The 23,693-nt window shown below is 46.6% G+C and overlaps 1 protein-coding gene across 3 annotated transcripts in view; it reads left to right on the top strand.

Moving 5' to 3' along the window:
• Nucleotides 1-23,693, top strand: part of Stk32c (serine/threonine kinase 32C) — a 109,670-nt gene that overhangs the window by 8,376 nt on the left and 77,601 nt on the right. The window contains exon 1 of one of the 3 annotated variants that reach the window (XM_006536216.4): nucleotides 16,381-16,833. The exons of 1 other annotated variant lie outside the window; for it this stretch is intronic. In XM_006536216.4, coding sequence (XP_006536279.1) covers nucleotides 16,657-16,833 — 177 coding nt within the window. In that variant the 5' untranslated portion in view covers nucleotides 16,381-16,656. Of the gene's footprint in view, nucleotides 1-16,380; nucleotides 16,834-23,693 lie in introns of those variants that run through there. One more of the 3 variants, NM_021302.3, reaches the window with a different exon arrangement.

The following is a 23,693-nucleotide window of genomic DNA, read 5'->3' as shown; positions in this document are numbered from 1 at the left end:
ACATTACAATAGACATACAGGAGACATACAATAGTCATACAATAGACATACAATAGACCAACAACAGACATTGCAATAGAAATCTAAAGAATCATAAGGACATACTTTTAAAATCTCTACTCCATCAAACTGGAAAAACCTATAAGAAATTGATAAAAATTTTGATATAAACAATCTACAAAAGTTATATCAAGATCATATAAACAATTTAAAAAGACTCATAACACCTAGTAAATAGAAACAGTAATTAAAAGTCCCCCAACAAAAACAACAACAAAAACAGGGACAGATGGATTCATGGAAGAATCTTTCCAGATCTTCAAAGAAGAATTGACATCAGTACTCCTCAAAAAATTATGCACGATATAAATGGAAGCAACATTACCTAATTCTTTTTATGAAGTCACAATTACCCTGATACTGAAACCACGCAAAGACCCTACAAAGAAAGAAAATTACAGACCAGTTTCCCTTATGAACATAGCAAAAATGCTCAGTAAAATACCAACCAAATCCAAGAATATATAAAAAAGATTATTCACTACAATTTAGTAGGCTTCATCTCAGAAATGCAGGGATGGTAAAACACATATAAATCAATAAATGTAACCCACCATATAAACAGACTGAAGGATAAAAAGCACATAATTATTAGCTACAGCAAAAGCCTTTGACAGGATCCAGCATCCCTTCATGATACAAGCCCTGGAGAGACTAAGGAGACAGGGACACCTCAATATAATAAAGGCAATGTACAGCAAGCTCAGGGCCAACATTAATCTAAGTGGGGAGAAACTCAAAGCACTTCCACTAAAACTGGGAACAAGACAAGGTTGTCCACTGTTTCATACCTATTTAATTAGGTACTTGAAGTCTTAGCTAGAGCAACAGACAACAGACAACAGAAGGAGATCAAAGGAATACAAATCGGAAAGAAATAAGTTAAAGTATCTTTATTTGCAGATATGATTTTATACATAAAACTCTAAAATCTGTAGCAGGAAACTCCTATTGTTGATAAACATGTTCAGCAAAGTAGCAAGATGCAAAACTAGCACACAAAAGTCAGTAGCCTTCCTGTACACAAATGACAAAGAGACTGAGAAAGAAATCATGGAAACCGTGCCTTTTACAATAGCAAAACAAACAAACAAACAAACAAACAAAAACCCAAACAAACAAATGAACCCCAAACCCTTGATAATTTTAATCAAGCAAATGAAATAGTTGTATAATAGAACACCTAAGACACTGAAGAAAAAGTTTGAAGAAGACAGCAGAAGATGAGAAAATCTCCCATGCTCATGGATCAGTAGGATTAATATTGGGAAAATGACCATCCTACAAAAAGCAGTCTACAGTTTCAATGCAATTCCGTTCAAAATTCTAACACAGTTACAGAAATCAAAACAATATTCAACCTTATAAGAAAATATTAAAAAAACAGAAACAATATCAAATAATAATAGAATTGCTGGAGATAATATCATCCTCTGCTTCAAATTGCACTACAGAGTAATAGAAACCATAGTAACAAAACATCATGGTACTGGCCTAAAAACACGCTGAAGTCAAAGTGCTCAAGAAACACTTAATGATCCATACACGTACGTGCCCACACACCTATGGACACATGTTTTTCTTTCTCTTAAAGATGTATTTATTTATATTATATACACCGTTCTGCCTGCATATATGCCTGCAGGCCAGAAGAAGGCATCAGATTCTATTACAGGTGGTTATGAGCCACCATGTGGTTGCTGGGAATTGAACTCAGGATCTCTGGAAGAGCAGTCAGTGCTCTTAACCACTGAGCCATATCTCCAACCTGGGCACTTGTTTTTTGTTTTTTTTTTTTTTGTTTTTGCTTTTGTTTTTTTTGACAAGCCAAAAATACACAAGGAAAAAGGATAGCATCGTCACCAAATGGTGCTGGTCAAACTGGATTTCAGCATGTAGAAGAATGCAAATAGATCCATACTTATCACCTCACACAAAACTCAACTCCAAATGGATCAAGGACTGCAACATAAAATCAGATACACTGAACCTGATAGAAAAGAAAGTGAGGAATAGTCCTGAACTCATTGGCACAGGGTAAGAATTTCTGAACTGTTAGCACAGGCACTAAGATCAACAATTAGTAAGTGGGACCTCATGAAACTGAAAAGCTTCTGTATAGGACAGCGATTGAACAAAGCAGAGGCTACAGAATGGGCGATACTCTTTATCAATTATACATCCAACAGAGGGCTAATACCTAAGACAAAGAACTAAAGAATGACATGAAGAAAACAATTAAAAACGGGGTACAGATCTAAACAAAGTTCTTCAAAGATGAAACACAAATGGCTGAGAAGCACTTAAAGAAATGTTCAACCTCCTTAATCATCAAGGAAATGCAAATCAAAACTACTCTGAGATTTCAGAATGGCCAAGATCAGTAAAACAGCTCATGCTGGTGATGGTGTGGGGAAAGGAGAACACTTATTCATTGCTTGTGGGAGTGCAAACTTGTGCAGCTACTATGGGAATCAGTGAGGCAGTTCCTCAGGAAGCTGGGAATAGATCTACCTCAAGATCCGGCTATACCGCTCTTGGGCATCTACCCAAAGGACTCCACATCCTACTGCAGAGACACTTGCTCATTCATGATCATTGCTGCTCTACTCATAAAAGCCAGAAATTGGAAACACCCTGGATGCCCATTAACAGATGAATGGATAACAAAAAAGTGGTACATTTACATAATTGAATATTATTTGGCTGTAAAAAAAAACCCCAAAATTATAAAATTTGCAAATAAATGGTTGGAGCTAAGAAAAAATTGTTCTGAGTAAGGTAACCCAGACCCCAAAAGACAAATATTGTATATATTCTCTTGTGTGTGGATGTCAGTTTTTAAGCCTTTGATAGACATGCTACCCAGGGATGTAGAATAAAGGACCAGGGAGAAGGGGGAGGTTTTCCAATGAAGGGGAAACAAAATATATAGTTATGTAAAATCATGGGCAGGATGAGCAAAAGGATTAAATAGAAGGGGGAGGAAAGAGGAAGGAAGGAGGAATACAGGCAAGAACAGCTAACACTAAGAGCCATTGAGGGATCATATGAAATCTGTATAACTATATGGAGACTTGGGGAAAACCGAATACTGTGTACTGCAAAAGGAATATAGCAATAAAAAGATTTGTCAGAGCATTCTTCTACACCCATAGATCAGTGCCTTTCTCAGTCATCTTCAGAGAAATTTCCTTGCAGAGCAGACAGGAACTAACACAGACCCACAACTGGACAATGTGCAGAGAGTGAGAGACCAACACTCGGTCCTAAGTAGGCTGTCTTCATCAATATCCCTTCCCTCAGAGGTCAGGGATCCACGCAGAAGAGGAGACACAAAGATTTTAAGAGCCAGAGGGATAGATGACACCAAGGAAACAGTGTTTTCCAGACACAAGGGGGTTAACACACATCAGAACTCACGGGGACTGTGGCAGGAGGCATAGGATGTGCTGTGGGGATGCACAGTTTCAAGTCGGATTGGGTCCCAGTGCCGAAAGGAGGAAGTGGACAGGCTTCCACCCCTCACCAAGAAGCTACCCCTAACTGACATTCACTTGCAAAGGAAAAATAATTTCCTCCAATGAAGTCTCATGAGTATATTAATCACACTTAAGGATAGCCCCCATGCCCAGAAGTAGATGGCCACAACGCAACAAACTCTGGTATTATTGTAGACTTTTGGACTTTTTTTTTTTGTCTTAGTGGTCTTTTGCTGGTATATTATGGTTTCTGATTTTGTGTCTTTATGGGTATCTCTCTGGACATGTTTCTTGTGCTTGCTCTTTCTTTCTTCTAAATTATTTGTTTTGTTTGCCTGTTTGTTTTCTTAATGAAGACCCTCTGGTATTTGGTATTTTATAAACAGTGAGGCAAGTGGCTGGGAAGGTAATTTATGTTTGCTGTCACCTGCAGTCTGTCTATAGATACGTTGTCTGCCCTTCAGTAATGCTAATTGTGTGTCAAATTGTATCTACCACAGTAGGCAATAGATGAAAATAAGTTGGTTAATATGCCTTCAACACGATGAAACTCTTACTTCCTCATACTTTCGTATATTCACTTTCAATAACATATTCAAAGCTAATAAGAACAGGAATGAAATCATAGCTTAATAAAACAAATTTGTTTATCTTTGCAGTCACTTTAGCTATTAACATTCTCCTATATTGTCCCAATATGTATTTAGATAGGAATAAAATGTTGTAACATTATTATTATTAAACACAAGCTTCTGTTTGCATGGGCAATGTGCTCTAATTGGTGCTGCTTAGTCTCATAGGAGAGACAGCCTCCTGCGCTCCCTCTCTGTCCCCCGAGTGTGCTTGTGCTTTTAGTGCTGAGCTGGTAATATGAAGGAAGAAGCACCAGAAGCCGATGAGTGGCATCGAAGGTGATGGTCACAGTGGCAGAGACCACGCTCACTTTAAGGCAGCAGTGGCTGCGCCCAGACTACAGCTGTAGCAGGGGTCACTGTCAAGGGCTGAGCAACCTGGACTTCTAGGAGGACCCGGAGAATTAAGGATATAGTTACTCAAGGTCTGCACCAGATCTGTAACACCAGAGGGCAGCACTTGCTGCTTCTCCTGCAAGCCTGGGACCACTATTCCCTGCTGATCAGCATTGGAAGAGTTTGTCCTTGCCTACCCAGGATTCCTATCCAGGCAAAGCCCTAGTCGGCAGACTGGGAGCAAGAAGATGAACTGCTAGGTGGAGGACACCCAGGGTGTTTCCTCGTTACACTTCAGGACATTCACCTGTTCCTTAGTCAGTGTTCTATTGTTGTGAGCGCTGTCTAGGGCAACTCTTACAAAGGAAGGCATTTGATTGGGATTTAGGCTACAGTTTCAGAAGCCTGGTCCATTATTACCATGGCGGGGAGCACGGTGGCAGGCATGCCAAGCATGGTGCTGGAGTATCCTGATCTATGGGCAGAGAAATAGCAAGCCTGGGTCTGGGATGGGTGCTTGAAACCTCAAAGTCCACGCACAGTGATACATTTTTTTTGCAACAAAGACACACCTTCTAATCCTTTCAAAGAGTTCAACTCCTTGGTGGCTAAGCGTTCAAATATATGAGTCTATGGGGGCCACTCATACCTCCCCCTTTCTTTGATGTTTACGGATGAGGTATCTATCTCGGTGTGTATACCTGACCGTCTTGGAAATTGCTCTGTAGTCCAGGCTGGCGTTGAATTCACAGAAATCTGCCTGCCTGTGCTTCCTGAGTGCTAGGCATGTGCCACTGCTCTGTGCGGCTAAATTCCCATTTTAACACAACAGCTGGCCTCTTAGTTACCTTTACCAAAGCATTTGGTAAAATACTCTGATCAGAGCTGGAGAGGTGGCTCAGAGATTAAATACTGTCTGCTCTTCCAAAGGACCCAGGTTCAATTCCCAGCATCAACCTGGTAGCTAAAAACTGTAACTCCTGTTCCAGGATATCAAACATCTGCACACAGACATACATACTGGCAAAACACCAATGTGCATAAAAAATTTTTAAAAATTAGTTTTTAAAAAGAAATTGATATTTGTTTTTAAATGTGCTCTGACCAAAGCAACTTTAAAGTTAATTTCTCTTTGGCAGCATATATATGAAAATTGGAATGGTATAGGAATTAACATGGCCTCTGAGTGGGATGACATGAAAATTTCTAAAATGTTCCATTTTTTTTTTTAAAAAAAAGTTTATTTGGGTTCAGAATTCAGGTTACAGTGTATCATGGTGGGGAAGTCACAGTGACAGGAACTAGAGGGAGCTGGTCACATTGTATCCACAGGCAGAAGGGGACAAGAGTTCATGCCTGCTTAGTGCTCAGCTTGCCTTCTTCACTGGTTACAGTCCAGCATCCCCTGCCCAGATAGTGCTCTACCCACAATTTTAGATCTCTGTCAAGAATAATGGTGCCCATAAGATCCTGTCCCAGGTGAGCATCCACGGAGCATCTGAGGCCAGGTCAGCAGGTGTTACCGTATTGCGAAGCTGTGCCTCTATTCCTCACATGTGTCTGTTTTGAAAACTCTTAAACTGAGAATCCCACTGGTCTGGTTGGGATGCTGGGCTGGCTCTGTCCGGGACATAGGGATGACTAGTACTATGGACAATGACCTTGACCTCGTGTCACTACCTCTCTAAGGGATGCTACAATATATATTCGTGGCAGATAATGCCTATTGGAAAGACCCAACCCTTCTGGTAGGAAGTCCCTAGCAAAGACAGGTGACTGTCCCCAGGGAGACCATATTTCCTTAGTACCCCCAAAGACTGACGTTTTACTGTTAACGTTTTACTGTTTTGTTTTGGGTTTTTTTTTTGTTGTTTTTTTTTTGTTTTGTTTTTTCATAGTGTCAAAAGCAGATGAGACTCTAAGCCTATTTTGAAAAGAGGATCGTGGGCTGCTAAGCCCAGATGATGCGGGGAATTGGTTTGGCCTTCCGCTAAAGATTCTGGAAGTATTTGTATAGGATTCCCTCAGGAGCAAGGATGGGGTTGATGCAGAAAGGAGGATGGCTTCGTTCCCAGAACCGTGATGGGGTCTTCACTCTTGACAAACTAGTAGGTAGGTTTTATAATTCCATTTTAATTTAAAGTGATACTGGATACTCCTGAAAAGAACCACATGACCACCTTCACAGTGCTGGAAGCTAGAGACATTACCCTGATTTTATATCCAACAAATTGTGTAAGCATGGCACCCCTGGAAGTGAGAAGGGAGGTAGCAAATTGGTCCTGTTCCTGAGCCCCTAGGCCAGTGGTTCTCAACCTTCCCAATGCTGCTACTTTTAATACAGTTCCTGGTGTTGTAGTGACCATGAAATTATTTTGTTGCCACTTTGTAACTGTACTTTTGCTACTGTTATGAAAATATCTGATATGCAAGGGTATCTGAGACGCAATCCCTGTGAAAAGGTTGGTTGATTCCCCAAAGGGTCTGCTTAGTCTCCAGGTAGCTATCCCATAGCAGCAGAGCACAAGAAGGCAGGATCTCTCACCATTCAAGATTTTGTTCCATGTGTTTATCTAAAATCATCATCACCATCACCATCATCATCACCATCACCATCATCATCACCATCACCATCATCATCACCATCACCATCATCATCACCATCACCATCATCATCACCGTCATCATCACCGTCATCATCAGCATCATCACCACCATCACCATCACCATCACTGTGCGTATGGTATGTGTGTGCCGCATGACAGCAAGAGTGTGTCTGTCTGAGTTTGTACCATGCCAGCCAGACCAGAATGCAGAGGACTTGGGTCAGAACCAAGCCACACATCACAAAGCTTTTACAACCTTCCAAACAGCATCAGCAGCTGGGACCAAGTGGTCACTCACAAGAGCCTGTGGGGACATTTTACATTCTAACTGTAACATTCCATGGAGATGAAAAGATGACAGAGAAAAGAAAAACTTCAGCCTCGGTCCACTGTGAAGATTCCCAGTGGATCTGTAGTTCCCACCAACGCAGCTTAGCCTCAGAGAGCCTTTGTGCTCAGTGCTCCGAAGCCTGTCTGCAGTCTATCCCATTCCCACCCAGTCCAGTGAGCACTGGCCTCCTATTTATCTCTCTATTTTGCTCTTCCGGGCATCACTCACAGACCACATCCTGTGGTATGTGGGATCTCACAGGGCTCTGCTTGCTTGGTAGGTGGTTGGTGAGGCTCATCTGTGCCACAGCAGGCATCAGTGCTCTCCATTGCTGGGTAGCACACCATGGCACTGATAGGCTTTTCTGTGTCCATTCATGGGGGGACAGACATTTGGACTATTTATAGCTTCCGGTTATTATGAAATAATGCTGCTATGAATATTCATGTTCTGAGTTGGCATGCATTTTTATATTCCTTCATCTCTGAGCTGCATGGTAAGTATGCTTAAAAATTTAAGACAGCATTTTCCAAAGCAGCTGTACCTCTTTACATTCCCATGAGCCAAATGTGAGTTCCAGACCGGCCACCTCCAACACTTGGTGTTGTTTGTTTTAGTACTGCCTTTTCATTCTTCTGAGTGGATAATGGTACCTGACTGTGGTTTGGATTTTCCTTGCCTGGCGATTTGTGATTGTGGGTCACAGTTTTATGGGTGTGGTAGCTGTTTGTGACTCCTATACTGTAACATCTATTCAAGTCTTCTATTTTGTAATTGAGTTGTTTTTTGTAATTGGGTCTGAAATCTTTTATGTGCTCTGGGTATAAGCCTGATTCTAGATATAGGATTTGCTATTGGTCTCACCCACTACCTTGGCTCAGTCTGTTGTTTTTTTTTCCTTGGGGGGGTTGTTCTTTAAATTATTCTCTCAATGGTATTCTCTGCAGTGCCAAAGTTTTTACTGTTAATGAGCATCAACTTATGTTTTTTTTTTTAACGGATCATGGTTTTTGTTTCATATCTGTAACATAGTTACCTTTTGTCTACCCCCAAATTAGAACATACTTCTAGTTTTGTAAGTGTTAGGGTTGAGCTTGGCCTCTTGTGTAAGGGTTTGTGTGTTGTTCTCGTGTGGTTTATTCATAGCCTCCAGCCAACTTCAGTTTGCTTTGTGGGGAAGTTTTTAATTACATGTTTTGCTTTTTTTTTTCTGTTTCTTTTCTTTCCCCTCCTTTCTTTGAGACAGAGTCTTCTTCTAAAAATATCATTACATTAATTTATTTATTTTGTGCACGCACATGTGAGTGCGTGCATGCTTGCATATACGCCCCACAGGGTGTGTAGAGGTCGGAGGTCAGTTGCAGAAGTTGGATCTCTTTTTTTCACTATGTGGATTCAGGGTAGGGGACTCAGGTTGCTAGGTTCAACAGCGAACTGCTTACTGTCATATTGTTATATATCTAGGATGGCTTTGAACCCACATGCCTCTACTGTGCTGGTACAACTACAGGGATGCATCACCACACACAGCTTAGCTACACATACAGGTTGTGATACTATACCTGAGAAAACATCATCTTAAAACCAGGTATAATGATACATGTTTGCAACCCTAGCTCTTGGGAGATAGAGACAGGGGGATCAGGAGTTCAAAGTTATTCTTAGCTGGGTAGTAGATTGAAGGCCACTGTGAGAGTATGTCTTAGAAAAAGATAAAAAAAAAAAAAAGCAAGATGGCTGGCTGGCTCTGTTGCTTCAGCCAATGCATCACATAATGAGTGTGTGATGTGTGGTACAGCAAAGTGTTTCACCTTACAGCCAGAAGGGTCTGGTATGACACGCTGGGAGAAGCTCCACGAACAGATTCCTCTAGTAGGGCCTGCATCATCATGGTCCATCCACACAGGACTCAGGTGATTCACCCACTGACGACATGCGTATCCCTGTGATCCACTCGCAAATCAAGCTTTCAATACCCGACCCTCTGGGGACACTCACACTCAGTGACCCCGTGGGGACCCTCACACCCAGTGACCCCCTGGGGACGCTCACACCCAGTGACCCCCTGGGGACGCTCACACCCAGTGACCCCCTGGGGACCCTCACACCCAGTGACCCCCTGGGGATGCTCACACCCAGTGACCCCCTGGGGATGCTCACACCCAGTGACCCCCTGGGGACGCTCACACCCAGTGACATGGAGCCGCTTTACTCCCTGTTCTGACAATGGTGTAAGGATTACGTTTTTCAAAGAATTTCTCCATTTATCATCTGAGTTGAGACTGTATTGGGGGAAACTTTCATAATATTCCTTTAATGTGTCTTTTTAAGGGTCTCTATTACTGACCCTTTCTTCATTTCTGACAAGGAAATTTTCTTTCTTATCCTACAAAGCTAGAGTTGTTTTTGTTTTTGTTTTGCTTGTTTGTTTGTTTTTATAATTTTATTTATTTATTTTTTTAGATCTCTCTGTTTCTTTGCTTCAATCTCTGCCTGCCTGCCTGTCTGTCTGTCTGTCTCTCCCTCGTGTGTGTGTGTGTGTGTGTGTGTGTGTGTGTGTGTGTGTGTGTGTGTGGTGTGATGTGCGTGCTCCTATCTGCCTGCCTTGGTGCACATGTACTGCTAAGAAGACAGCTTTTCAGAGTCAGCACCCCCCCCCCTTCCACTGTGGGCTCTGGGATCAAGGTCAGGTCATCAGACTTGAATGTTGTCTTAGTTGGGGTTCTACAGCTGTGAACAGACACCACGACCAAGGACAGCTCTTATAAAGACACCATTTAATTAGGGCCAGTTTACAGGTTCAGAGGGTCAGTCCGTTATCATCAAGGCTGGGGCATGGCAGCATCAGATGGTGCAGGAGGAGCTAAGAGTTCTGCATCTTGTTCTGAAGGCAAACAGGAGAAGACTGGCTTCCAGGCGGCTTAGTATGGGGGGTCCTTAAAGACACACTTCCTCCAACAAGGCCACACCTCCAAATAGTGCCGCTCCCTAGGCCAAGCATATTTAAACTACCACAAATGTCAAGCATTTTTACCAGCTGAGGCATCTTGCCCACCCTTTGAGATTTCTTAAAGACCAATGATGTATTTTGTCTATTCTGATGTCACTTGTCATGCTCTGCTTCAGAGGCTTATGACGGGTTCTCTTTCCCCATTCTTTTATTCACATTGTGTTTAAATTCCTTTTTCTCTGAAGTCCTTCTTCTTCCTTCTTTTTTCACACTCATTTTTTCTTCTCTTGCCTATAACTTCCCACCTCTGCTATATTAGCTTAAAGAGTTGATTTTAAGTATATAATATTTTCTTCAAATTTGTTTATTATCTTCTTTTCAATCGACAACTAAGACTGTGTCTATTAACCAAGACATCCATACACGGTTGAGTGACATTGTTGTCTCACCCATGTCCATCCAACACCCCTGTGTGAACTGCAAGATATTCTGTATCCCTTACAGAGTCGATCCTTTAATGGGCAGGGGCTAGATGTGTGTACTCACTTGTCTGGATGTAGCTTAATAGATCCCTAATGTAAGAGTGGCCGGAAAGGCCTTTTGTGGATGTAGCTGGCTTTCAGCACAGAAGTGTTCCTTGATAATCTGGAAGGGGCTTGTGTAGTGTTCTGAAAGAGGTGGTTAGAGATGTGGCCTAGGAAGGTTTTGGGGATGGAAGGAAAAACATTCCTAGAAGTTGGAGGAAACACTTCCCCATGGTAACGCAGCAGAGACCAGGAGGGAATAGTGTTCTGCTGTTGGGTGAAAAGTCTAATATGGAGTGAGAACCTTGGGTGTGAAGATGAGATTTTCAAGCACAGTATAAAGGTGTTGAGCCTTTGTAAAAGCGGAGGGAAGAAAAGGAAGAGACAAATAAGATCTGTTAAGTGAAACAAGTTAGCACTTCATCACTTGGGAGCCTCCTGGCCTATCCAGGTCACAAAAGTGGCTCAAATTAGGAAATCCACATCTAGATGGTTGCTGAGGTGATGAAACTGAATGAGGAGTGGAGACGGGTGCCCAGGTCTTCAGAGCGCTCTTCTGATGGAACTAGGAGATTCACGAGGCCTTAAAGAATGTTCTGTCAGCAGAAATGCTGCCAGCTCAGGCTGGGATGGACAGATCCGGGACAGAGTGAGAGGAGGCTGCTGGGCTTCTGTGATTGTTACACTGAAAATGTGTGCTACGCTTCAAGACAGAGAAAAGGGACCTCTAGGCCACTCAGAGGCGTCAGGGGTCTCTCCAGGCTGGGATAGTGGAGCACGGAGTGCAGAGGAATCTTGGGAGGTCTGTGCTCTCTCTACCAGGTTTCATCTTGCTTGGGCCTGGTGATTCCTTGACCTCGTATTTCCTTGGAATGGAAGTTTCTGCCTTGTATTCATTTTGGTCGTACAGCCTGGAAGCAGATAACCTGTATTCTAGCTGCTGGGGCCCCAGGTGGAGAGAGGCTTTAGTATATCCAAAAAGAGCCTTAAATAGAGGGTAGCATGTACACACACACACACACACACACACACACACACACACACACACACACACTGGTTTTCCCATCTTGTCAAACACTGCGGTATAAGTTTAGCAGTTTGGTGAGCCAACAAAACCAGCACATATTTCTTCATAGTTTCACAGACAAGATTTATTCTTAACCACCGATCTTAGCAATCTCAGTGCAGGATTGTTTATTTCCTTCGTAAGGAAAGCATTTTCCTTTTTTACTCCCAGGAAGGATGTCATACTTTCTCTTGGGTATATGTCCACATCCTTGAGCCAGTGTGAAGTAAAGTCAGGGCTACTTACCCAGTGACTCTAATGATGGAGAGGGGTCTTCCAGTGAGGAGATGGTTGAGCTAGGCTTGCTGAGCCCTAGCCTGTCCCATCTCCTCTGTGCTGCATTACTAGTGTGCAATGCCCTTCTTTGCTTTTGACATCAGTGTTGGGGGGTCTAGCTTGGGTCCTTGGGCTTGCGCTATGAGCACATTACTGACTGGACTCTCTTCTCAGACTCTGTAGCTAATGTTTTTGGACAGCAGTTTACCCAGGATAACAGAAGCCGCTGAAAGTGAAAATGTGTGGGATTGGAGGGGAGGGGTATACGCCTGATTTAGATGAGGAGATATGAGACAGAGCTGAAAATACCCAGGTACCGTTTGGGACTTGGTGTTTATGTTGAGGCTCTTGAAAATATCGAGGAGCTTGGGAACCCCCTACTAGCCTTCTAGCTCCCCCTTTAATCATGGTTGGCTCAGACTCCAGCTTCACTGGTGGGGAGCTAGATGTAGCATGTATCTGGGTATAGCAGTTCCTGTCTCTGCTCTTGTTATGAGCTCTTCATTAGCTTCGTTCTTACTGTCTGTTCTCTGAATCTCTAGACCCTGATCTTTGACTAGAAGCAGGGATCTCCCAGTTTTCAGTCAGGCATTTTATCTAGGTGAGAAATACCTGAGTGTACTAGTTAGCTTTAACTCTAAACTTGACAGTCACCTGAGAAGGGACCCCGAGTCGAGGAATTGCTGGATCAGACTGGCTTGCAGGCGTGTCCGTAGAGGTTTGTCTTGATTGTTAATTGATATAGTTGGATCAATAGCATCCCTAGATGGGTGGTATAAGAAAGCCAGGTAAGCAAGAGCCTATGAGTGAGGTATGAAGCATTCCCCTGTGCTTTTCTCAGACACCCCAGAAGAGGGCGCCAGATCTCATTACGGATGGCTGTGAGCCACCATGTGGTTGCTGGGAATTGAACTCAGGACCTCAGGAAGAGCAGTCAGTGCTCTTAACCACTGAGTCATCTCTCCAACCCTCCCCTGTGCTTTCTGCTTCAAGTTCCTGCCCTGGACTCCCTAGAGGGTGGACTGTGATCTGTAAACTATAGAAGAATCCCATTCCTCTCCGAAGTTGCTTTCGGTCAGTGTCTTATCACAACACCGGACTGAAAGTAGAACAGCAGTGGGCAGAGCTGCTCATCCTGGTGAGCTGTACGCAGGGACCGCATGTCTGTGCTTCTTCTCCCTTCCCCATTATCCCACCCAGGACTCCATCCTCTGGGTCGGTGTGGCCCATGTTCAGAGTTAACCTTTCCCCTTTGCCAATCCTCTCTGGAAATACCAATTGGATATTTCTCAACCCAATCAAGTTGGCATTCAAAATTAACCATTTAATACCTGGACAGTCAGAGGCATCGATGTTGCTGCTTCTTCTAATTCACCCTTTACTTGGTTTTTGAGACAAGGTCTCGCACTAATCCAGGAACTCACATATTCAGCTAGACTGGTTGGCCCGCAAGCCCAGAAATCCTCCTGTTCTTATCTTCCTATGCTAGGACTACAGGCTCATTCGTCCATGACTGGCTTCTCTGTGAGTGCTGGGAATGGAACTCATGCTTATATGTCAGGTAAGCACTTTACCAACCAAGCTATCCCAGTCCCTCTACCTCTTGTTATTTTGTCTAGGACACTCTTCTTCCTTCTATTCCCTGTGCTGGTCTCAGGAAGCAGAGGTGGGTTGGGCAGGAAGGACATAACTCTGCATGTTATTTATTTCCTGACTTTTTAGAGGTCTGGAAGGAAAAGGCTGCCACTATTTGGGTCAAGGCCCTTGGGGAATTCTGATGTGCAGGGTGGGCTGGCCTTCATTCTCTCCCACACAGTGAAAGCTGGGAGCAGGCCATTTCGCAGGTGTCAGGAGGCCTATGGGTCGGAATGGAGCACCATGCAGAAAACTGCAGGCCTCTGCCAGGATGTCTCTCCCTATCTCTGCCTTGGAGAGTTTACCGTGAGACTCTATGGAGACCCGTGGTAGGGAGGCTGACTTCCAGCTATGTTACACTGCAGGTCCCCCCACAACCTCTAAACAGTCAAAGCTCCTTGTGCTCTGTCCTGTGTTAGCAGATAGCTCCATCCATTATCTTGCCAAGAAAAAAGGGCTCCTGTTTAGCCAAGACCAGATGTAGAACAGTGGGATTCTAGCTCCTAAAATGGTGGCCCAGAGAAGACCCAGGACTCCTGTACTTAGCTTTCTCCAGCCAAGCAGGTTGGGGACCTTACTGAATTCTTAAGGAGGTAGGGAGGGATGAATCTGTGGTGGCTGGAAGAAATCATGACAGGGAGGAACCTGCTGCCTTGTGGTCATCCATAATCCACATAGGGACAGAAGGAGGGACACTCCAGGTCTTCCAGGTGCTGGAGAGGAGGGCTATCTTTGTGACCAGGTTTTAGGGCAGGACTTAAGCAGGCAGATACTTTTGACAGTCAGACCACTGAGTAATCAAAAAAGGGGTTCCCAGTAACAAGTCCTTAGACACTGGAAGCCAAGCATCCCGACCTTGTGAATGGAGCAGGAGCAGGAGCAGGAGCAGCAGGAGCAGGAGCAGGAGCAGGAGCAGGAGCAGGAGCAGGAGCAGGAGCAGGAGCAGGAGCAGGAGCAGGAGCAGGAGGAGCAGGAGCAGGAGCAGGAGCAGGAGCAGGAGCAGGAGCAGGAGGAACAGGAGCAGGAGCAGCAGGAGCAGGAGCAGGAGCAGGAGCAGGAGGAACAGGAGCAGGAGCAGGAGCAGGAGCAGGAGCAGGAGCAGGAGCAGGAGCAGGAGCAGGAGCAGCAGGAGCAGGAGCAGGAGCAGCAGGAGCAGGAGCAGCAGGAGCAGGAGCAAGAGCAGGAGCAGGAGCAGGAGGAGCAGGAGCAGGAGCAGGAGCAGGAGCAGGAGCAGGAGCAGGAGCAGGAGCAGGAGCAGGAGCAGGAGCAGGAGCAGGAGGAACAGGAGCAGGAGCAGGAGCAGGAGCAGGAGCAGGAGCAGGAGCAGGAGCAGGAGCAGGAGGAGCAGGAGCAGGAGCAGGAGCAGGAGCAGCAGGAGCAGCAGGAGCAGCAGGAGCAGCAGGAGCAGCAGGAGCAGCAGGAGCAGCAGGAGCAGCAGGAGCAGCAGGAGCAGCAGGAGCAGCAGGAGCAGCAGGAGCAGCAGGAGCAGCAGGAGCAGCAGGAGCAGCAGGAGCAGCAGGAGCAGCAGGAGCAGCAGGAGCAGCAGGAGCAGCAGGAGCAGGAGCAGGAGCAGGAGCAGGAGCAGGAGCAGGAGCAGGAGCAGGAGCAGGAGCAGGAGCAGGAGCAGGAGCAGGAGCAGGAGCAGGAGCAGGAGCAGGAGCAGGAGCAGGAGCAGGAGCAGGAGCAGGAGCAGGAGCAGGAGCAGGAGCAGGAGCAGGAGCGAGACAGAAGGCTTAGCTGAGTTCCAGGCTTCCCAATGTGCAGTGGAGACCCTAGTGAGGACACAAGGCCCTAGATGACTTGTGTCCCTCCCCGGGTCTTTGACGCAAAGCTGTACTAGAGGACTCTATTAGCTGCCCAATAAGCTATACAAAGAGAGGTCAGAGGAGCTAGTCTAGGGTAAAGTACAACCAGGTTTCTGAACAAGAGCATCTGTATGTTAAGGGTCTTAATGTCCACTCTGGGCGGGGCTTGCATGCCAGACTCCGCCCTCCTCCCGCCCTCCTCAGGCGTCCAGATCCCCTGCCGCCTGTGGCCTCAGAGCGGGATAACACCCTGCTGCCACCACAGCTTAGATACTTCTCGACCCCCATTATGCTCACAGCGCAAAACCGCGGCCTAAAGTTTGAGGTTTCTAAAGACAGAGTGGTAGAAATCTGCAATCGACTTTTTCTACGAAGACAGCAGAGGTTGGAAGGCCCAGAGGATTCCCGGTTGCTCGCTAGTCACAACATTCCTGCAGGGCCCCCAAAGGTCTCCGCCGCCCTGTGAAGGAAAGAGTCCTCATTTCTGGCCTCTTGGGCACTTCAAGATAGGAGGGAGGCGACTAGCATCTGTTCTCTCTCGCTTTTATCTCCGTTGCCTTTTCGGTGCAAGGGTCGAGCCTCCGCGAACTAGACCCTTTTCCGCGGGTAGCCCACTCTGTGTGCTGCGCACGGAATCTAATACCAGCCCCGCCCTGGCCCCGCCCCGGTTCCCGACTCCACCCTGAGTCCACCCCTCCGGCCCCGCCCCGCTGCTCGCAATCCGCGGGCGGGTCGGCTGCCCTGGCGAGCCAGAGCAGATACCAGGAGAACGGCCGGCGTTGCCGGCCCTTAGCGCTCTGCTCTCCCAGGGTCGGGCGCGGGCCATGTTCCGGGCTGTGGCCGCTGCGCATACCCAGGCCTGGCGATGAGGAGCGGGGCGGAGAGAAGGGGCAGCAGCGCCGCGGCGCCCCCCAGTTCGCCGCCTCCCGGTCGTGCGCGCCCCGCGGGCTCCGATGTGTCCCCCGCCTTGCCGCCGCCGGCAGCTAGCCAGCCCCGGGCCCGGGACGCCGGAGATGCCCGCGCGCAGCCGCGCCCCCTGTTTCAGTGGAGCAAGTGGAAGAAGAGGATGTCTATGTCGTCCATATCGTCAGGCAGCGCGCGGAGGCCGGTGTTTGACGACAAGGAGGACGGTGAGTGAAACCGCCCACTGGGGACTCCCGGGGACAGCCGGGTACCCGGGCCTCTGGAGACCTCGCGCGCTGTCTCAGGGCGGACGCGGGGGTGGCATTTCTCTGCGTTGGGACGAAGTCGCCACCTGGGTGGGACCACTTCTTGGGGAGTCTGCGTTTCCGGGGAAACTATTGGGCCACGACTGAAGTCCCCATGGCGCGTCCTGTTTCCAGTGACAGCGCAGCGGGTAGATGAGGTTCTGGCTCGCCTTTCGAGGTGAGAGTCGGTGATGGTGGAGGCTCCAGGCTCAGGCGCGACACCGCCCACTAAAGCGCACCGGCACCGCACGTTTTCATTTTCCTTTATGGGTGGTGTGCAGGCTGCGTGGTTACTTTTAATTCCAGGAGATTCTTGCTTGGTGTGCAGTTTGTGAAGAGAGGTGGCTGCCCTACAGGTGGCACAGGGGCTTGGGCCCTTCAGTTTGAGGTGTTCCATCCTTCAAACCCAGAACCTTCACCGGATTATGCTGCACAATCCATCCTTGTCTTTGTGAAAAGACCCGCCCTCGGGGAACTCGTGTTCTTTCTGCAGTGATAGTTGACCTGGAGGACCAGTGTCTCTTGAGTAGCAGCAGGGTAACCTGGTGGGGAGCTGGCGGGGGGGCGGGGAGGTGCCAGGCATTTGGCCCTGCAAGCCCAGCAGCTGGAGCCCTGCTAGGTACAAGGACCCTTGACTTAGCACCTGCTGGATACAGCTTTGGGAGAACTGGGATGGCTTCACATGTAACTTATAGCTTTTCCCTACAGATGCCATGCGGATAATTTTAAATGGTACAGTCATGACACATTTGATGTTTTTTGACATTTTCTTAAAATAGTTAAAATATGCATTTTCATTTGTAGGCAGCCTACAGAGATATGATGGATTTTTATAATTTTAGAACACAGTTCAGCATAGGAGCCCAAGCTACTTATTTCCAATAAATAATTTAAGCATTTAGGAAATTACAATAATCAGAACTCAGGCCAGTGTTGGAGAGCACATGAGGCTACATGCTGGCGTTCCTATTGGAAACGGGAGGCATGAGGCCAGGCCAGTGAGTTCCAGGCCTCTGCTGAGTATGGTCAGCAGGGGAGGGGCATTCAGGTCCATCTGCATCAGGTACATTGTGTTCTGAGGTGGCCGGTCACTGTGCTCTGAACTTGGGGACAACAGGACTCACATGTTAGACTTTTATTTTCAACATCAGTACTCAGAGTTAAAAACCAACCAACCAACCAACTAACCAACCAACCAACCAAAAACAACCAATAAAACTGCCCAGTTGCGAGAAGGAGCCGAGCAGGAAACTGGTTTGCATTGGGTTTCTGGCTACAAGATGAGAGGTCTGGAAAACACATTTGCTTTCAGTACTCGCTGGTGCCAGCTAAGGGCTGGCCATCCTTCCACGTCTCTGAATCATGTCTCCAAGGCAGCAGGGTGGAAACAGAAAGTGATGTAGCACAGGGGCTGGGGGCGTTGGTCTACGTCCATGTTTTCTTCCTCACAGTGTGTTGCCTTGGAACTCAAGGGTTCTCCGAGGGGCATTGGGGCAAGGCCAGTGTGGTGCTCTCTGTCACCTGAGAACCCACCTCCTTAGTTGCTCGTAGTTGAGTGACAGAGGGCACTAACTGTTCTGGGCTTACGTGAGCTGAGCTGCTGACGTGGCTCACCAGACCTGTTTTTTACGACGTGTCATTAGGGGATGCTCATCATTGGCTGTGTGGCTCTGGATTGGCATACCTTGAGAACTTAACTAGGTTTTGGTGAGTTTGAGTGACCAAGTGGAGTCCTGGGCCTGGCGGCTGAGAATGCTCTCTGGGTGGGTAACCACTTGGCTCCTCTTATCCGTGTCATTAGCAGGGTGCACATAGAGTCATGGTGTCGTGTTTCCTTCCATGCCAGTGCCTTGAGTGGCGGTGTTAAGATTCATTTACATAGAATGAGTGCAGCTGGGGCAGAAGAGCAGCCTTCAGAGAGGGACTAGGGCCTGGACTCCTGGGTTTCAGGGGACACAAGTCACCCCCTTCTCCTGATGTAGTGGGGCCTAAGAGGCAGCCGTGCTGTGCTGGTGGCTTGCAAGTACTGGAACTGTACAGTTGCCATGGTAATGTGAGACCTTCTGATGATTTTTTTTTTTAGATTAAAACACCTAATTAATATATCAAATTTGCTCAGCAAAGGGGGAAAAAGGAAGAAAATAGGAGGGCATTTTAACAAAGTAGCAGGTAAATTGCGACTGAAGAGTATAGTTGTCCCAAATAAGATCTTAAATGGCCTCTGTTTCTATTAGTCCTCCTGGAACCCAGAGTGCTGTTCCTCCCTGGCTGATACTTGGGGCAAGAGAAGAATTCCTTTCCTTTCTCGTTTCAAGCAAGGGCTCTGTTTCCTTGGCTCTGTGCTCTGGTTTATACTAGAAGAAGAGCCTCCTAACATTGCCTTGGTGCTCCTGAGATACCGAGGGCTTTGCAGCGCCTTCACACTAGGGTAACCTGCTGAGACATTGGTCCATCCTAGCAGTCCAGAGCTTGCCATCTCAGACCCACTGTGGTGTCCCCTTAACAGGAGGGAGGACCTGATAGCTGAGAAGGCTTGCTCCCATCCTGGATCCTGGAAATGAGTGAGGGTGCCTCTCCAGGGTGGTAAGTTGGGGAGCACAGTGCAGGACAGGAACCCGGACATTTAAAACACTGTTTAAAAAAGAAAATTTAAACCCCCCCTTTTTTTTTCTAATTAAAAGTGCATCACAATGTATACCTTTGAAAAAGAAGTTATTCTTTATGCCAACATGCATGCTCATCCTGGTGAGGTCTCCAGGTGAATGCCTGGTGTTTGCTGACCCCCAGGCTTTCTTCCAGGGACCTAGGAATGCAGTCACACCTACAGCTGTGTAGAGACCCCTTCCCCCTCCCCTTTTGTACAGAAACGGGAACACTCAATACACACCGTTTTGCTGTAACCTGCTTTTTAATTTATCAACATGCCACCAACATCGGAGAGGTCCGAAGCATCAGTTGGCTGCTAGATTCTTGTCAGCAGCTCTTTGCCCGGGTGGCGTATCACATTCAGTGGACACTCTTGAAGGACACCAAGTCCCTTCCTGGAAAAAGCTGAGGTTCAGCTTGTGGAGGTGGATTGGCCCTGGGTGAGGTTAGGCATCTCTTGTCTACATCCCTGTGACTCTGAGGAACAACCAGCTCTTCTTTCCTCTGTGTAGCTGTCGTTGCCCTGTTTACTTAATTTCCAACTGGTGGACATTTTTTTGAAATATAAACTACATGGCTGTGAGTGTCTGCGTGCACATCTCTGGCCCTGTCACCTTAGGATGAATTTCGAGGAATGTCATAGCTATGTCACAACAGGTGTCCAGGACTGGCTCACTTGGATGGAAATGGAGAGTGAGAGACAGCAGACTTGGGGCTGTCAGATTGTGGCACACATGTGGAAGTCTGAAAACAACTTGAGAGTGTCGGTTCCTTTCTGACATGTGACTTCCAGGGATTAAACTCAGGCTGTCAGGCTTGGCAGTCAGTGCCTTTACCTGCTGACTCATCTCCCTGGCCCAGTTTTACTTTTTATATTGAGAATTCACCCACTGAGAATGATAACACCTTGTTCTCTGAGTTCCGCATTTTCTTTTTTTTTTTTTTTTTTTTTTTTTTTTTTTTTCCATTTTTTATTAGGTATTTCGCTCATTTACATTTGCAATGCTATACCAAAAGTCCCCCATAGCCACCCACCCCCTCTCCCCTACCCACCCACTCCCCTTTTATGGCCCTGGCGTTCCCCTGTACTGGGGCATATAAAGTTTGCGTGTCCAATGGGCCTCTCTTTCCAGTGATGGCCGACTAGGCCATCTTTTGATGCATATGCAGCTAGAGTCAAGAGCTCCGGGGTACTGGTTAGTTCATAATGTTGTTCCACCTATAGTGTTGCAGATCCCTTTAGCTTCTTTGGTACTTTCTCTAGCTCCTTCATTGGAGGCCATGTGATCCATCCAATAGCCGACTGTGAGCATCCACTTCTATGCTTGCTAGGCCCAGGCATACTCTGACAAGAGACAGCTATATCAGGGTCCTTTCAGCATAATCTTGCTAGTGTATGCAATGGTGTCAGCATTTGGAAGCTGATTATGGGATGGATCCCCGGATATGGTAGTGTCTACATGGTCCATCCTTTTATCTCAGCTCCAAACTTTGTCTCTGTAACTCCTTCCAAGGGTGTTTTGCTCCCACTTCTAAGGAGGGACATAGTGTTCACACTTCAGTCTTCATTTTTCTTGAGTTTCATGTGTTTAGGAAATTGTATCTTATATCTTGGGTATCTTAGGTTTTGGGCTAATATCCACTTATCAGTGAGTACATATTGTGTGAGTTCCTTTGTGAATGTGTTACCTCACTCAGGATGATGCCCTCCAGGTCCATCCATTTGGCCAGGAATTTCATAAATTCATTCTTTTTAATAGCTGAGTAGTACTCCATTGTGTAGATGTACCACATCTTCTGTATCCATTCCTCTGTTGAGGGGCATCTGGGTTCCTTCCAGCTTCTGGCTATTATAAATAAGGCTGCTATGAACATAGTGGAGCATGTGTCCTTCTTACCAGTTGGGGCATCTTCTGAGTTCCGCATTTTCTTAGGTTGAACATGTTGAAGGTATTTGTAGGCTCGGGTTTTTTAGTCTTCCTGTACGTTGGTTCTATTTCATTGCTGGGTTGTGACTGGTTCCACTTTGCATGGTTAACGCTGGCTGAAGAGACACGTGGTTCAAACATGCAGTTACCATGCATTGGTTGTAATCTGAGACAGGAGGATCATGGGTTTGAGGCCAGGCTGGTCTATGTAGTGAGAATGTTTAAAAATCAGAAAGCAGACCAACCAACCAAAGTCTGTTCATTTTGAATCTGGTGACTTTCTTTGGGTGTCCTGGGAGGTATGTATGCTACCCGTAGCCCATGGCTCTAGTTATATACAGTGACACTTGCCTCTCTTTCGTTGATGTTATGACTCAGAGCTCAAAAGGCAGAGAGTGACGTGCTGAGGCTGCCCCTACTCAGGCTCTTCTGTATTTCAAAGTGTCGTTTGGCCCAGCTGTGGTATTGAGGTATGTGTGTTTGTGTGGTGTGGTATGTGTGTGTGGTATGTGGTATATGCATGTGTGTGCTTGTGTGGGTGTATGTGTGTGTGGTATGTGGTATATGCATGTGTGTGCTTGTGTGTTGTGTGTGTGTGGTGTGGTGTGTGTATGGTATGTGTGTGTGGTGTGTATGTGTTTGTGGTGTGTGTATATGTGGTATGTGTGTGGTGTGTGTGTATGGTGTATGGTGTGTGTGTATGTGTGGTATGTGTTGTGTATGGTGTGTGTGTATGTGTGGTATGTGTGGTGTTGTGTATGATGTATGTTTGTGTGAGTGTGTGGTATGTGTATGGTATGGTGTGTTGTGTGTGTATGTGTGTATGTGTGGTGTGTGTGGGTGTGGTGTGCATATGGTGTGTGTATGTGTGAGTATGTGGTATGTGTGTGGTGTGTGATGTGTGTGGTGGTATGTAAGACAGAGGGCAGTATTGTTCTTCAGTCACTATCTTCCTTTTGTTTGTTTTGTTTCTGAGACGGAGTCTCTCACTAGCCTGCCGCCTGCCAAGTAGGCTTAGCTGTTTGGCCAGTGAGCTGCAAGGATTCTCCTGTCTCTTTCTCCCCGGAGTTGGTATTGCAAGTGCGTGCCATCACATCTGACTTCTAGAACGTATGTTCAGGGGGCTGAACTCAGTCCATCGGGCTTGAATGCTAAGTGTCCCACTGAGGAGCTGCCTCCCAGCCTTTGCCTGCAGCTCCACGCTAAGGGAGAGGAGGACTCTTGTGTAGCTCAGACCTGGGCTGTTGGTGATTCTTATCCCCAGCCTTGGGGAGGCTTTGGTATTCGAGCCTTTGGCTGGTGGGAATGAGGCTCTTCCCTGGTTTTTTACCCTGTCTGAATGGCCCCGGGTGTGGGTAGGAGGACGTGTGTGCAGGTTGGGAAAGAGGGCATCTGGTCCTGGCCAGGAGTTCCTGTGCCCCTGTTTCTCGGGATGTTTGCTCGTGAGTTCCTGAGTTCCAGGTACAGTATATAGTCCAGGAGAACCCTTGAATAGCTATGAAGCCTAGTTCTTCTTTTCCTTCTGGCCAACGAGGCCCATCTAGAATGGACTTGGGACCCACAGTCAGACATTTTTATGTAACGAATGTCATCTCTGTGTGTCTATCCATCTGGTTGTGCAGTTTACAATGCTAAAAATAAGCCAGCTTTTTGTTTAAAAATTTAGCCACCCAGTTTTCAGTCGAGAGGCAATGCAGATAACACTGAAAGCCATTTTTGTTCAGAGCTTCTCTCTGCTAGTGAGGCTCACAGACTTGCTGAGGGGGGTCCGAGGGAAGCCAATCTGTGTGAAAACATTTTTTTCCAAATAGTTGGATTGAATAGCTCATATAGGTTCTCAAAGTGTCATTAGTGCCTCTGTGCCCCCTGGGGAAGGGACTTGAAGACACAGATTCTGGGTTCAAAAGGATCTAGAGGTCTAACAGCTCCCAGGTAATGTTACTGGTCCATGGATGCAATTCAAATAGCAAGAGCTTTGAGTATACAATGAGTATACAGTAGGTGTGTTGTTGACTGAGGTCGGGGAGCTGGTAGGACCCGCATACCTTGAGCCCTGATGACCTATGAACAGTGAGGTGGATGTCTGCCTGGCTTTGCTGGGTGCTGGCTCGACAGAAGACTCACCTGTGGGTGAGGCTGTCGTCACTTCCCACTGAGCCGGCTGCCACCTGTTCCCAGTCACTAGAACCTTGTAGTCAGTGTGTTTAC

The sequence above is a fragment of the Mus musculus genome, chromosome 7 (assembly GCF_000001635.26).
Source record: "Mus musculus strain C57BL/6J chromosome 7, GRCm38.p6 C57BL/6J".
In the NCBI taxonomy this organism is placed as follows: Eukaryota; Metazoa; Chordata; class Mammalia; order Rodentia; family Muridae; genus Mus; species Mus musculus.
This window is presented reverse-complemented; position numbering and strand designations above follow the sequence as displayed.